The sequence below is a fragment of the Filicampus tigris genome, chromosome 21, assembly GCF_054856515.1.
Source record: "Filicampus tigris isolate MCC_2025a chromosome 21, RoL_Ftig_1.0, whole genome shotgun sequence".
Taxonomy (NCBI): Eukaryota; Metazoa; Chordata; class Actinopteri; order Syngnathiformes; family Syngnathidae; genus Filicampus; species Filicampus tigris.
Window position 1 is genome coordinate 4,251,048 of NC_141237.1, and position 15,854 is coordinate 4,266,901.

General features: G+C 41.3%; 3 protein-coding genes across 3 annotated transcripts in view; 1 reads left to right on the forward strand and 2 right to left on the reverse strand.

Moving 5' to 3' along the window:
• Positions 1 to 3,100, reverse strand: part of prex2 (phosphatidylinositol-3,4,5-trisphosphate-dependent Rac exchange factor 2) — a 36,191-nt gene extending 33,091 nt beyond the window's left edge. The window contains exon 1 of the mRNA XM_086020140.1: positions 2,739 to 3,100. Within this exon, the coding sequence (XP_085876266.1) occupies positions 2,739 to 2,876 (138 nt within the window). The 5' untranslated portion in view covers positions 2,877 to 3,100. The remainder of the gene's footprint in view (positions 1 to 2,738) is intronic.
• Positions 3,101 to 5,442: 2,342 nt separating this feature from the next.
• Positions 5,443 to 15,480, forward strand: cpa6 (carboxypeptidase A6). Its single transcript, XM_086020141.1, has 11 exons — positions 5,443 to 5,706; positions 7,351 to 7,426; positions 7,525 to 7,649; positions 8,020 to 8,134; positions 8,662 to 8,763; positions 8,825 to 8,929; positions 10,209 to 10,319; positions 10,477 to 10,567; positions 14,453 to 14,655; positions 14,734 to 14,818; positions 14,968 to 15,480. Exons 1-11 carry the CDS (start codon positions 5,597 to 5,599, stop codon positions 15,180 to 15,182), a joined length of 1,338 nt encoding a protein of 445 aa, XP_085876267.1. The 5' UTR covers positions 5,443 to 5,596; the 3' UTR covers positions 15,183 to 15,480.
• Positions 11,150 to 14,007, reverse strand: LOC147127243 (uncharacterized). The gene is made up of 2 exons (XM_086020142.1): positions 13,856 to 14,007; positions 11,150 to 12,922 (listed from the first exon to the last, which is right to left on the reverse strand). Exons 1-2 carry the CDS (start codon positions 13,934 to 13,936, stop codon positions 11,735 to 11,737), a joined length of 1,269 nt encoding a protein of 422 aa, XP_085876268.1. The 5' UTR covers positions 13,937 to 14,007; the 3' UTR covers positions 11,150 to 11,734.
• Positions 15,481 to 15,854: the final 374 nt, after the last annotated feature.

Consider the following 15,854-nt stretch of genomic DNA (forward strand, 5'->3'; position numbering starts at 1 on the left):
GCATTGAAATAAATGTATGCCAACTGCGCTTTGTAGTCCTGCCAAGGAAGACGCCAGCTAAGGGAGCACTTAAACGCATCACGTAAATAAATCTCCTTGCGTTGTTCATCCAGACATGACAATGGCTAAAAGCTGCGACACACAATGTTTACATTATGTTTCTTTTTTCTAGTTCATTCCGCCCAAGATAAAAACCACCACCCACTGACTCCTGTTATAATTCTTCATTATGTAACATCCAGACCTATTTGGGACAGCTCCCACAACCTTTTTCAGTACCTCCAAAATTACCCGCTAGCTATTTTTGCGTGCAAAAATTCCGAAAGTTGCGCTTCTTCCGGCCCCCGGGTGAACGTGGAGGTTGGTCAAGTCGTTATTGACATGACGTGCAGCTTGTAAGTGGCAGGATTAGTCTCGGAAAAAACTTTTTTTTAGACCAATACTAGCACGAGTATTCACTCTTTGAGTACTCAACGATAGGGAGCACGACACCTCTTGTACTGTAAAACTTTATTCAACACAATGACAAAAAAAATGTGAGCAAAGACATTTCACTGGAGATTTGTTTGATGTCAAGTATCGGAGGCTAGTATCGGCAGCCTCCACAAGTTCCTGCTACCTTAAAACAAAAAAGGCAAAATGCCTTCGGGCTCGCATTGCCAACATCACGTCACGGCTATTTTCTGGGGTTTTTTTCTTCGCCGATTTTTTGGGGGGTAGGGAGTAATGATCGAACGTCAATTTCTTTGCCATATGCTCCGAACTTGGAGACAAATGTGTGCAGGGGTGTGTGTGTAGGGGTGTGTGTGTGTGTGTGTGTGTGTGTGTGCATGTAGGGTTGCTCAAGGGGGTGAGAGGCAAAAGTGCAGGGCGGGTCACAGAGAGTGGACGCTGGCCAGAAGGCTCTGTGGGACTGGTTTTGTAAAGCACGCTTCCTGCGGGAGGAATTCCTCCGAGGTTCGGGAATTCTGTGAAACAATGACTGGGTTGCCTCCCCACCAAAAGAAAAAAAAGGAAAACAAACACAATACACCTCGCACGTGCTATTCCAACAAACTACAGCGGTGCGAGTTGAATGTGAAATCGACTAATAATCGGTATCGGCTCATCTCTATTCGGGAGTTAATCGTGTGGGACTAAAGCTACATTCCTCAATCACCTTCCGCACTCATATCCGTGGACATTCGAGAGCGCACCCCCCCTTTTATACCGACTCATCTCGGCTTGTCTGATGGCCCCGCCGGACGCATCCGGCACCGACGTTTCCGGCCAGAACAGACTCGCCTTGTAACGGAGCAGCCAATCCCCCCAAATGAATTCCCGTGGAGATAAAAGCAGGGAAGAGGCGGAGGCGCGGGGACACACACACACACACACACACTCTCTGATGCCTCTTCTAAGAAAGGACAGATTGTGATCCATCCCATCCCCACTAGTTCCTAATATGAGCTCCATTAGAAACATGTGGGCCCGAGATAGCAATAGAAAGCAAGACTCAGCGTAGTGCAGTCAAAAGTGTCTATTATACAATAGCGCAATTGCGATTTAAAATGCGATTCTTTTTTCAAAGTCCACTTCCAATGTATTTTTAGGCCCAAAACACACTTAAGATACTACCTGGGTTTCCCAAATAATGGTACGCACACCACTGGGAGTGCGGTGGAATAATCACACAATTTAAATGTGTGTAAATATATGTACTTATTGTACCATCACACAGCTAATCTCATGCACCCCCAGGGGTGCGCACACCAGGTATTGGGGAATCGAAAGTACACCATAAAGGTGTTTTAAAAAGATGACAAAAATCAGGAACTGCACTAAAAGAGCCTTTCCCAAACTTATTTACAATATGCGCACCCCCATGTGTGTTTTTTCTCTCACTTCACTGCATTTCCTCACAAAGGAAATGTACTAAAAGAACCTTTGGAAACTTGTTTGCACCATGCACACTCACAAGTGTTTTTCCCCACATATTTGGGATACTGAATGGGGTGTGCATGTCTCATTGTACTGTGGTACATCATTAAAACAGCAATTTCAGACTTACTTACACCATGTGCACCCCTAAGTGTGTTTTCTTTCCACATATGGGGAAACTAAAGTAGTTTTGTATAGCTTGGTTTGGCATATTTCCTGAGTTTTCAGGGGGAGGTCAGGAAAAGCACTAAAACTGCCATTCTCACATTTGTGTTCACCATGCGCACCCCTAAATGTTTGTTTTTTTTCACACAAGGAGTGCACGTCTTCTTTTACTGCATTTCCTGACTTACTTTGTCAGGAAATGCACGAATTAAGACTTCCCAAACTTGTTTACGCCATGCGCACCCCCAATTGTTTTTCCTTTCCACATATTGGATACCGAAGGGGTGCGCATAGCTCTGTTTAGCGCATTTCCTGACCTTTTTTTGTCAGGAAATGTCAGGAAAATTTTCAAACTCATTTACATCATGCATACCCCCCCCCCCCCCAAGTGTTTTTTTAGACATACAGGGATGCCAAAGGCCTGTCTTTTGTCTTGTCAAGTGGTTTTATCAACTTGTACGTGTATATATATATTTTTTTCAAATCTTTCTTATTTTGTTGTTATTTCACTGCATTTCAATCTACACTGACGCTGACTTTATGACTGAAGCACCTGCATTATGCGCCGCGACATGCTCAGCACACCACAGCTAACTTCGCACTTCTCCCAACCCGGGACCACCAAGCGGACCTTTTGCCCATGTCAAACTCACCGAGAGGAACTCCAGCGTGGAGACATAATCCCGTTCTGTCTTGAGAAGCTCGTTGAGGACGCACACCCGCAAACGGAGCTGCTTGTCCAAATCTTTCCCGCTCTCTGTTCTGTGCTCGCTCCTGCTCTCCTCCGTCATGGTGTCAAGAAAAAACAGAGGTAAACAAAAGGAAAATTACACTTTCTCGGACATAGTTAAAATAAGCGAGGCTGTTTGGTTGCTAACTTTGCAGCGACTCTAGGTAAAAAAAAAAAAGTGTAAAAAGTGGTGAGAGGGTGGATAAAGTGGAGGAACGATGCAAGCCGGTTTAAAGTGAGCCCATGTGACTTCCACACCGCTTTTTATGACAAGTCTGCCTCACTTTGCGCTCGCTAAGTGGCGGTCAAGCGGGCATTGATAGACAAGCTAAATCCCGGGACAGTTTTCAAAGTAAACTCAAGTAGTCTCCCGGTTTTAAGAGAACCGCAACCAAACCGAGTAGTTGTAACTTCGAAATACATTACAAAATTCTATCAAAATAAATATGCCTATAATGGTGCATTTTACCATGTTTTGTAGTTTTTGTACCGGTACTTTGATAGTCCAAACACTTGACTTCCGGTTTTGGAAAAGATGAATTAATGAAGCACTTTCACAAACGACACGAATAAAACAGGCAATATCCCTGTAATAACTTCAACTATTACTAATTGCTGGTCAGTATATTACATGTTTGACACAAGAGCAGCGCCAAACCTGGGCAAACATTACCCTCTAGTGACCACACTTGTTACCGTAATTCTGTCCCAATGGCTGTGCTGCATATTTGCCACCACTAGAGGAGGCCATCGATTTGAACTAAAATAATCGTCTTGACTGTTATCCAATAAACACAATCTTGCAAAAAATATAAGAAAATGCAAGAATATGTAATAAAATACAGAGAACGACATAGTGCAAAATATTAACAAAAAATGCAAAACTGTTTGAGAAAGACAAATATTCAACAAAATACACAAACACTAGACAAAGCAAAACACAAAATTAAATGAAAATGAGAAAGCGTTATGTGAAAAAATGCAGCATAACGAGTACTATTAGTCATGAAATAATACAAAATAAATTTGATGAAAATATACAAAGAATAATCCAGGAAAATTATAATTTTAAAAAATCATATTAGACATTTAAAAACGACAAAACAGCACAAAAATACACAAAACGTTGACCAAAACTACCCTAATATTAAATAAATTAAATGAATACTAGAAAAAAAATACAAAAGTGTAACATGAAAAATATTAAAATAGTTGAAAGTAATGCAAAAAAAAATGATTAAGCCACCCCCCCACACACACTATACTTATAAAAAGACTGCAAAAGTATTTGAAGAATACTTGACAAAAAACACAACAACAAAAAAGGAAAAAACATCGTCTTCACCCAGGCTGCCTTGCAAACTTGTCACAAACCTGACATTTTTGGATATTCTTACATACCATTAAAAAAAAGAAATTAACCACTGTTCCAGTCTAACAACAACAAAACTCCTGTTCAAATATTCTGTGGGTTAATAAAAACAAAAAAACTAAGCTTGCTCATCAAGTGAGTGAGGAAAAACCAAACATTCCCATGCTGCTGTAACAGTGAGTGCGGGGAGGAGGAGGGTGTTGTTTTTGGGCTACGTTGTACACTATACAGCAATTGGGCATAAAACAGGTGGCACTCTTGTTGACACAAAAGGCAAGCATGTGAAAAATGTGCTGTTGCCGCGGAAAAATCACAAAAGAAACAGCCGGCAGTTGACTTTTGATATTTAATCAGCGCGTGGATTCAAACGGAGGCGCAGAACATCGTTAAATGAAAAATGCACGTTTGGCGACATCGTGAAACACTCTGAACGTTTTCATTTTACAGGCAAACAACTTTTCGAAGCCACGTTACACAAAATTGTTATTAATATTGTGACAGTAATTGAAAAATGAATCAAATCATGATAGGGGTACCACTTGTGCCCCCCCCCCTAGTGGAATGCCAAAGGATTACTGAAATAAATGTTTAACCTGTGCTTAACATGCTAGTGGCCTTTATTTATTTATTTATTTATTTATTTATTTTATCCATGTATAGTACAGTTCAGTTGTATTTAACTTTGACGCGCAATACATTTTTTGCATTTTTTTTTCCAATTGAAAATAATTACATTACATTACATTAGTTTGATTTTTTTCCAAGACAAGTACACGATGATGAGATATTTGAAAATACCCAACTATTAGAACATTTTTTTGTCTCTCAGATAAAATACACAAATTGTGGGGAAAAAAAAAAGTATTAGAAAAATGCTGTTATGTCAAATTTGTACAATCATACAGAATACAAGACGAAACACCAAGTTTCAAATATTCTCATGATAAAAACCCTTTCTTGAGCGTTACAATAATCAAATCAAATAACAACGACTTCAGGTTATGAGAAATACTGGCTATCAGTTCAAGATCAAATTTTAACATTTTCATTACAGTTTATTTCCATTTTTTGAGACTTCAATCGGGCTGGTGAATGCGCATGCGCTTGAGTAGGGGGCTCCACTGCGCACCACGTGACCCCGCTCGTCAACCAGGCAGCCTGGTTTAAAAGCAGGCGAGGTGCTAAATGCGCCCCCCTCCCTTTCTTCCTACACCACCTCCTCCTCCTCCTCCTCCTCCTCCTCATATTTGGCACCTCCTGCGCATCAGGTGTCACAAACCGTTCTTGCAGTCTGAGTTGGGACGAGTGGAAGTGGACTCCAGTCACTGGACCAACTTCATCCTTGGAACTTTGACGTTTTTTGTCCCCCCCCCCCCCGCACCCCTCAACCCCCCACTCCACCACATCACATGATGACAGTGGACTTCGGGTGGCCATTTCGTCTTTTTTGGCTGCCAAGTGTGATAATCTTCAGCGGCGTGCTATGCGCGCACTCACGCTACAAGAACCGCTACGATGGGTGAGTAAAGAAGTACAAGTAGAGAGACCCCCTCAACCACCGCCCCCACTCCCCCTTTTCCATTCACGTGTGGCCATGAGGGATGAGACGCAATTGCAATCAGATGTGTCGCAGTGTGGATTTTCTCATCCGGAGCGAACAAAGAGAGCCTCTATATGTGCATTTTTGTTGATTTAAGACCTGCATGCAAGAATGTTGCACTTGGAACATCTCAAACCTGGACGTTTTATGGACCCGGGAACTGTAGTTCAAGTGGAAAATACCAAAGATTTGTGACATTTTGTGTATGGGGCATACTGAGAAAAAAAACACTAGGGGGTCAAAGGTCTTGTGCAAATAAAGATTATGGATATTGAAGTCGTAATATTCCAAGAATGGTTGAATATTTTTTAGATGATCATTTTAACATGACAAACAGGAGAAGAGTCGTATGTTTTTTTTCATTTAAAGTCGTAATATTACGAGAATAAAGTCCGTCATATTTTAGAGTGAAGTTGTATATTACAATATTAAAATTGTATATTTTTGAGAATTAAAAAAAAACATTTTTAGAATGATTTCGAGGCGAAATATTTTCAAGATTACAGCAGTCGTTATAGGAGAATAAAGTTGTATGTTGCCAAAATAAAATAGTCGTATATATATGTTTAGAAAACAAGAGTTAAATTGCATGCTAATCGAGCAATTGTGTAATTTCAAGATTAAAAGCAATTTTGAGAATTTTTGAGAACTCCACAAAAAGCCAAAGAAAAACCAAAAAAGGCCGCCTGGAGTTAATCCTTTGTGGTTTTATGCTCGCTGAAGTGAGTTTCGACGAGGCACTCTGACATCTGCCGCACGGCGGCAGGTCATGTCTTGGATGACTCTTAAATTACACAAATGGCTTCGTCTTGTATGCCGGGTTAGTCAAAGGAGCTTTTGATGAAGAGCAAGAGGAGGGAGGCACCTCGTCTCATTTCCTCCTCCATATAAGCAAGTATACTGTACATTGATGTATTTTGGATGGACGTCAAATAAGAGCAGTCTGGTTGACAAATGAAGTGCAGTTCTACCTTTTTACATGGACAATAATCAAGGTATTGTTACGTTGCGACATATGGCGCTCAAGGGTGTTCCTAATAAAGTGGCCGGTGAGTGTTTTGTCGCCCGAACTGACGCCTTCATTTAGGGCGCCCTGCTTCCTGTGGGACATTGTAAAACCCTTTCGTGAACGCACACACACACACACGCACACAAATGAACATTTTCAGAAAACAAAAAAAACAAGTTTACACTTAAAGCAGCACTGGGCAAGAATTCGACCTTAATAAAAAAAACGTCACAACTCTTTTGATGAAATATTAACTTACAAGTACTTAAATGTGGCTTTTGTCATGCCCTGGGGGGGTCTGTATCGTTTTTATTGGAACTAAGCAACTTTGAGGAGGATGGGAGCAACCATGGACACACAAAACTTTGAATTTCCATCGACAGCAGAGGACGGTGTCAAAATGTCAGCCCCCTAAAATGGATGAAAACAGATGGATTCATCTTCTTAGTTGCTATTCCACTAACGCATGTCCATATTTTAAGTGATGCTTTTGGTACACATGTTAAACAGCTGCTTTCAAAGTATGTGCTACTCAACACGTGTTATTCTTGCAGCGATCAAGTCTTCAGGATTAGCCCCAGTAATGACGAGGAGGTTTGCACGCTCAGGAGCGTTCTAGAAAGCATGAAGGTAGGCTCTGTCCTCGTAATATTAGGACCAAATAATACATGTGTGTGTTTTTATTAGAGATGGCAATAACGTTGATGATTTTGTTTTATGCGTTTAAGGTGGACTTGTGGCAGCCTAACAGCGTTTCTCTGATCAGTCGGAACGCTACGGTGGATGTGCACATTAAACGCAGAGACACCCGGCGATTACATGCCACCTTAAAGCAGGAACGTATCAAACATAGGTGACAACATGTTCTGTCTGATAACTGTATGTTCTATTATATTATATTGCAAATTTTGATTCCACAGTTTTGATGCTAAAAAAAAAAAAAAAAAAAAAGGCATATAGCGAAAATGAAGTTGGAACATCGCTAGATAGTCGCAAAGTTATAATAATTACAAACTGTTCCAAGTTATAATGCTGTATAATGCAATTCCAAGAAAAACCTAAAGTTATGTGAATATTTTTTAAAGTTAGCCTTTACGATAAAAAGGAAGGTTAAATGGGCCCTAAAAGCATCATAAAACGACCGACTATATCTTACAGCAAACATTTTTAATATAGCGCTGCAGTGTTCTTTATAACGTGATGTCAATCTCCTCCTCCCGCAGCGTTTTTATCTCTAATCTGCAGCAGGAAATTGAAAAGCAGACAAGACGTTCCTCATCTCGCAAGCGGAGGTCAGACAGTCAATATGACTACGAGATCTACCACTCCCTGGAGGAGGTAATCTTTCTTCCGTGTCCTACACAAGCCAACTACACTACTTCGCACATATTCGTACCACTTCTCCTTCTGAACCGTTACATGGAAACATGGGAAAATTTGGCAAAACGTTGATTCACACAACACGGGATGTGCTATTACTTTTCTCGGAAATCCGAGTTGTGACGACACTGTTATTAATCCCTAAAATTAAGTTGAATTATGGAGTTGGATTTACTTGAAATTTTGACTTTTTTTTAGTCTTTCACCAAGGAACATGAAATTTGGTAGGCATGTCTATCACGGGTAGACCCACAAAAAAGTCTGAAGAACCTCTGCCTGAAAAGACACAGGAAGTCAGCCATTTTGGTTTGAGTGGTTTTGCAGGCTATGCTGTTCACTCATTGAGTTGGATGGGCGTAAAATTTCTCACGGTGTAAAATTGGCATAAAATTTCTCCGAATTTCTATCCCTGTTGGCTAAAATGTACCAATAAAATAACTCGATTTATTTCAAATAGATAATGCATGTTTGTTCCCACCACAAAGATCCATAGATGGATGTTTGAGATGAACACAACTCACTCCGACCTGCTCAACATGTTCTCCATCGGGAAGTCGTACGAAGGACGACCCCTCTATGTCCTTCAGGTAAGAAACGTCGAGACAAGTAAAAATAAACATTCAACTGACAACACTTATCTGCTGTCAGCTAGGAAAAAGAGGTCGCCCGCATAAAAAAGCCGTCTGGATCGATTGCGGGGTCCACGCCAGGGAGTGGATAGGACCCGCCTTTTGTCAGTGGTTCGTCAAAGAGGTACTTTCTCGTAGAAATCTAAACATGAAAATCTTTCGACCGCGCATGCTTGTGAAAATAATTAAGCAACACTCGTTTATGGTCCAGAAGCAGACATTTACAAGTTTCATCATGAACTGAAAGTCTTAAAAGTTACGCCAGAGGCAGAGCAGAGCCGTGCTTTTAAAATCGTTTAATGGCTCACTTCGCTTGAAAAGCACATCGCTTGCTTCAGGACGCCTGTTTTCAATCACAGATTTCTGACATTTCCGAAGGTTATGAAAAGAGTATGCGTTTCATAATATTGGGTGCGGTAAGAGTTACAATGGCTTGTTCAAAGTCAATCCTTTTTTGCATTATTAATTTAGTTTGTAAAGCTCGTTTCACCACATGAAATTTGCTATGTTTGTCATGGGTAAAGCCACAAAAACTCTCAAGAATGTATGCCTGGAAAAAAACAAGTCTGCCACTTAGTTTTGAAGCAGCCATCTTGGGATCATTTGGGCCATTTTCAGAGGTTTTTTTTTTTTCAATTTGCCCCTGAAGCCATTTTTAGCTAGCCACATGAAATTTGGTAAGCTTAAATAGAACCACAAAAACTTTGAAGAACCCATACCTGAATAGACACAAAAGGTTTTGCATTTTGGTTTGAAGCGGCCATTTTAGGATCATTTTAACCACTTTCAAGGGTCCTTTAGAACCACATGAAATTTGGTGTTCTGGACTATGTTGTGTGTGCGTTGATATTAAAGCCAAGATGCTACTGACATGCTAACTGATTTGTGCTTGTTTATACCAGAAAAAATGCATACTGTTGACATGTATGCAGAGTTGCTGCTGCATCAAAATGAGCAGTTGCAATATTTGCTTTATGAATCCAATTCATTCCTATTTTTCTCAATATTTAAATAACCTTGATCAAATTTGATGGTTTAGTCATATACTTCCCCCCCAAAACGTTTTATGCTACTCTTTCATAAATATGGGAATACAATTGCATTAAAATGTACAAAAGAGTGAAATCTAAATGGAAACCTAGGATTAAAAAATCACCTAAAAAGAAAAAAGAGCTCATGTAGTATCATTGGTTGGCCACAAGAGTTCAGGGTCTCATTGTAATTAAACTGACAAAGTTTAACAGCCTTGCTATTCAAAATAAAAATAAGCATCCATCATTTTCAAGACCTTGAGTAGTTGTGGAGCTATAACATTACAGTTTTTCACAATTTATTTAATTTTCACTTTGCAGGGACTTTAAAGCAACATGCGTGATATGATTTGCTGTTCTATTCAATTACAGGCCCTTAATTCGTATCGATACGACTCGGAAATGAGACGACTGCTCAACCAGCTTAATTTCTACATTATGCCCGTCTTCAATGTGGACGGATACCACTTCAGCTGGACTACGGTAACTTGGTCCAACCCATACACGACAATAAACATCTATATGACCGGAAATCATATAGAATTTTACAATCGCTCATGAAAAAAAAAAAACATAATTGTTGCTCTAGAGCAGCATCAGTGGCAGGTAGCTGATTACAGACGTTTATTCCCTGTGCAAGGATCGCTTCTGGAGGAAGACGCGATCCAAGAATCGCAAGTTCCACTGTCGAGGAGTGGACGCCAACAGGAACTGGAAAGTCAAATGGTGTGGTGAGTGTCATCACAAAACACGTACAACAGAGAGAAATATTTACAAAATAGTCTGATAAAAAGCAGGTCGGTATGTTTGCATCTCCGTTTCTGTCTCGTATTGCGAGCCGAAAAAACAAACTGATACTCAATTCATCCATCTCAAAATAGTTTGAAATAAGTAGTTGGCATTTTGTATTGATAATACACACAGTATTTTATGATGTATTTGAAATAAACTAATTACTCAGATAAATGTAATTTTAAATCAATTATAGTTTAAATAATTGTATTTACAATATTTTAACTTAAGATATTGACAATAAATTGAAATATAAAATATATTTTAATGATTAAAATATTTGAATACGTAATTGAAGGGGATATAAGTACGTATATATATAATAAATGCAACTTATACACTGTATATTTAATACGAACGAAAATGTTATTCTAATGTAATTGTATATACTCTGTACATTATTCCTTAAAATGTTTTGATATGAACATAATTAAGGACTATAATAAATTACATTGACTTCATAAAAACTCTTTTTCCTCATGCTACCTGAAAATCATTTGAAATAAACAATAAAAAGGGTATAATTTTTTGAATACATTTATTAGCTTTTTTAAAAATAAAATTATATTGGTTTATAATGTACAAAACTGCATATAATATGTACTTTATGACAATTTATATAGTGGAACCTCAAAGATCGAACACAACATTCTTGCTCAACATTTTTTTGAACTACCATTTTTATGCTTCCGTTATATTTTCTACGGTTATCATGATCACGTCACACGATTGTGTTTTGCCGGCATGACACAAATGAAACTACCAACAACAAAAAAGCCAATGAAAAAGCAAATCATAGTCAGCCGAAGTATGAGTTTTGGGAAAACCTGGATGCTCAATGAACTCAAGTCTCACGAGATCAGGCGGTCCAACCGCTAAGGTTTTTGATGTGTATTTCCACGGTGTTTGACTTCAGAGGTTCCAGTGTATTTGTTATGTTCTAGACCAGCCATTTCAAAAAACTCTCACAAACATATCAGTGACACTCCTACTGCAAATTAATGACCACATACTTTTTATAAAGTTGTCGGAGAGAGGCTAGATCGTCTAGGTCGTCTTGCTTGCCTAGCACAGTCCCAGCGTCCGGATGCTCTCGGGTCTCCGGTTCAAATGAGCTGGGATGTCAACTTCTCGATGTCGGTGGGCAATGTAGCGAGCAGGTCGTCCTTCTCCTGCAGGGCCTGGCTGCTGTGCCTTTGAATGTGCTCCCACTCTTCTTTAAACCGCTGCCACTCGCTGTTGATGGCCTCCACAATGGTCTTGGTGTTCTCCTTGGCGCTCTCTTTGAGCTCCTCGCATTCTTGCATCCAGTACTTGCGAACGCTGGCCGTTTCCTGCCGGGAGGCCTCCAGAGCGTCCTGCAGGTCGCCGGCCTCGACTTGTTTCTGCTGGAGCTTCTCCGACAAGTCCCTTGGCGTCTGAACCTCGTCCAGAGCTTCTCGGAGCGTCTGCCTCTCCTCCCGGTGGTGTTGGCGCTCCAATTCAATCTCTCGCGTGAGAGCGGCTAAGGTCTCGTCCACCAGCGTCTTGGTCTCCCGCTGGACATTCAGTTCCTCCTTCAGATGGAAGACCGACCTTTGCAGCTCGGAGGCCTCCGATTCCAATTTCAGGATCTGTCCGGACAAGGCGGCGTGGTCGGCTCCGAGCCGGGAGTTCTCTTTGGTCAACTTGGAGATCATGTCGTCCTTCTCCATGACGCTTCGGCTCATGTGCCACTGCTGGCGCTCCAATTCTGCCTTGTAGTAGACGGCGGTGTCGGTACTGTGCCTCTGGATGCCCTGCAGCTTGGCGTTGAATTGAGCCGCCATCTCCTCGGCGTGCCACTGCGCGCTCTCCCACTGAGCTTGCAGCTGGGCCGCCGCCTCCTGCTCGCGGACACTCCACCACTGCTGCCACTCGGCGTTGACGGCCGCCACGATGTTCTCCGAGTCGTCCTCGCGGGCCCTCTTCAGCAGGTCGTGCTCCTCCATCCAGTACTGCCGCACCTGCACCGTTTCCCGCTGAGCCGCGGCCAGAATGTCTTGAAGGACGCCCAACTCATGCTCCCTTTCCCGGAGCTTCTGTTCAATCGCCGGGGAACTCCGGTCGCTCCTTGCCTCATCCAGAGCTTTCTGGAGCCTCTGGCGCTCCCTGTGGTGGCTCTGACGCTCACTCTCCATCTGCGCTCTCAGGGCGGTATTTTGAGCGACCAGGTCGCGGTTTGAGCTCTCGCTGTAGAAGAGCGCCCGCTTGAGGCCGCTCTGTTTGGAGTAACCTCCTTCCGACACTATTGCCTGATGCCGTTGGTGGTGCGTCTGAAACAACAGTTAAGACTTTTGAGTGTACGCAGTAACTGTAAACGCAGATACACGGTTTCAAAGCTGTCAGCCCTACAGGTTAGCCAAATCAGGGTCGAAACAATTGGCCACTCGTGAACGATCGGGGGAGTTATTAGCATGGATATTAGGCCATCCCTGACAATGATGTGGCCCCACGTGAACGTCTAAACAACTTGATTTCCTAATCTCTGAGCGTTGCTTGTCATCAGTTTCAAAAAGTGCATGGTCATGGTTTGGAACCTGTCTATCTTGGTAAAATTTTTCTGATGATTTTCTGTTACTTTCAGAGCTAAAGATGGTTTTATACCACCAGGTCCAAGTTGGCCAAATCGGGTTCGGAACAAGTGGCCACTCCTAACCAATCGTACAAAGATCGTTTGGGACATCGCAAATCTTTTCACGATTGGATTTCCCAATCCCTAGGTGTGGGTCGTCATTGGTTTCAAAGCAGGTCGAAAAGGGCATGGCCTCGGTTTTAAATCTGTCAACCTTTAGGAAGTTGTGTTGACCATTGTCCCTACCTTTTACAGGTTCCAATGGGAATATATTTCACGAATTAAAGTGAGATTCCGAGTTGGCCGAATTAGGGGCGATTAAGTCTAGTCGGGCATTACAAGAAAACAAGCAATGAGTGGCCACTCCTGACCGGTTGCACAACGACCGGTTAAATTGCTGGTGCGAATATTTGGTCAGCCCTGGCAGAGACCACTTAAAAGTGGATTTCCCAGTCTCTTAATGCTGGTCACCATTGGTTTGTGTCTGTCTGCTTTTACTATAAGAAATAATGTACAATCAGTAATGTTAATTTGCCAATTTAATTGTCATGTAAATAGATGACTTGGCTTAGTTATTATGTACGGTTCTATCAACATTTTTACAGTTTAATACATTCTCAAAAGGAGAACTCACCCTCCTTGGATAGTCTGCTATTGGTGTACTTGCATACTCCCTGTTGCCCCCACTTGGGCTTGGACTCTCCAAGTTATCCATGCTGTTGTTTTCTAAATAGCCATGGTTGTTGAACCTTTATTAGGTCACTAAATGTAGTGCAGTGGGTTTAAAAAAAAAAAAAAAAAAAAAGGTAATGTAGTCAGTGAGCGAAAGGGAGAGTTCGTGGCGTCAAAGCCCTCCAGTTACAAAGGGGCGATGTAAGGAAAATGTCATTTGGGGGGCTTTGTGATCAAGGTGCTTACACTCTTATGACACGTGTGAACAACATGACCTCATCATCTGCGATTCATAAAAACAATTATTATTATTATACACCCACCAATAATAAACATTACAACCTCTCTGTCAGTATCAATCACAACTGAGCGTTATACAAACATTGGAGTACCCAGCCTCATTAGCTTAGCTGGCTAATTGGTATCATAACATTAGCATCTGGTTAATTAGCATGATTTGCCGCAGCCAAAGGTGGGCTTGATGATTTTAATACCTGTAATTGCAAAAAGAACAAAAAATATACCCCAAATGTAAAAATAAAATGCATTTGTTTCGCAGAAGAGGGGGCTTCCTCTCACCCCTGCGACGACACCTACTGCGGGCCCTACCCTGAATCGGAGCCCGAGGTAAAGGCTGTCGTCAAGTTCCTGCGCAAGCACAAAAAGCGCGTCAAGGCCTACATTTCCGTACATGCGTACGCCCAGATGCTCCTCTACCCGTACTCGTATAAGTACGCCGCCATTCCCAACTTTAACTGCGTGGTAAGACCGGCAAATGAAGAATCATAAATATGGGTCAAAACTGTCATCAATGGGATTTTTATTTTATTATTATTGCAGGAGTCAGCAGCTCACAATGCAGTGACAGCACTGTACTCAGCCTATGGCGTCAAGTACAGATATGGACCTGCTTCTACGACCCTATGTGAGTATACGTTATACGACCCTATGTGAGTATACGTTATTGTATCTTTTGAGGTACTATTTATAGATAAGGGACCACTGTATGCAGTTAGAAAAATCATAATAAATGAAGGTGCAGGATTTAGCTTTCTGTTCCTCTCTGTCATAAAGACGTGAGCTCGGGCAGTTCCATAGATTGGGCCTACAGGAACGGGATCCCATACGCATTCGCCTTCGAGCTGCGGGACACGGGCTACTTTGGCTTCCTGCTGCCAGAGACCCTCATCAACCCCACGTGCACCGAGACCACGCGGGCGGTGAAGGCCATCGCATCGGGCCTGCTCAAGAAGTGCCACACGGACGCCGAAGCCTTCCCGTATATATGAATGCACTCAACGCGTTGCTTTTAGACCATGACAATACTCAACATCAGGACGATAAGCGGCCATTGAAGCACTTGAAACTTGTTGTGGACGCATACGTTACGATTGCCTTCATTACTGCAACGTTATCTGGGTATCTCATTTGCTATCTCAGATGTGTCTTTTTGCGTCATTAGTAAGGGCAGTTGTACCTTGTCATTTATTACTCAGGTATGGATCACAAATATCGAGCTTGTGATATTTTAATAGTGTGTGTGGATGTGTGATCATGTACTTGAATAAATTTGTTTTTATATCGTGAGAGGTTTTATGTTTACTCAAACATATTTTCAGAAAACAAACACAACAAAACACAAAATGTAGACATACAGGGAGGGCATGCTTTTCAATGATGTTAGATTGTCAGTATTACTGCAATGAAAAAATAATAAATTAAAGGGGATAAAAAAATAAAAGTATTGTAATATAGTTCTTTAATAACATTTTTCAGAACACACAATGTAAACATTTTGGCAAGTTGGAAGCAATTGTCTAAATATGACGGGGGGCAGGAAGGGTTTAAAAACAAATAATAAAATGTATACATTATGAAATGTCAATGACTTATGGAAAGACCCTTGTAAAATGTATTCCGTGATTCAACTCAGTTTGAATGTATTTATTTGTTCACATTCA

Coding starts and splice junctions, on each gene's coding strand:
- cpa6 (XM_086020141.1), top strand. CDS start 5,597: ATGATGACAGTGGACTTCGGGTGGCCATTTCGTCTTTTTTGGCTGCCA. Junction 5,707..7,350: donor TACAAGAACCGCTACGATGG/GTGAGTAAAGAA, acceptor TTATTCTTGCAG/CGATCAAGTCTTCAGGATTA. Junction 14,819..14,967: donor ACCTGCTTCTACGACCCTAT/GTGAGTATACGT, acceptor TCTGTCATAAAG/ACGTGAGCTCGGGCAGTTCC.
- LOC147127243 (XM_086020142.1), bottom strand. CDS start 13,936: ATGGATAACTTGGAGAGTCCAAGCCCAAGTGGGGGCAACAGGGAGTAT. Junction 12,923..13,855: donor TAGCAGACTATCCAAGGAGG/GTGAGTTCTCCT, acceptor CTGTTGTTTCAG/ACGCACCACCAACGGCATCA.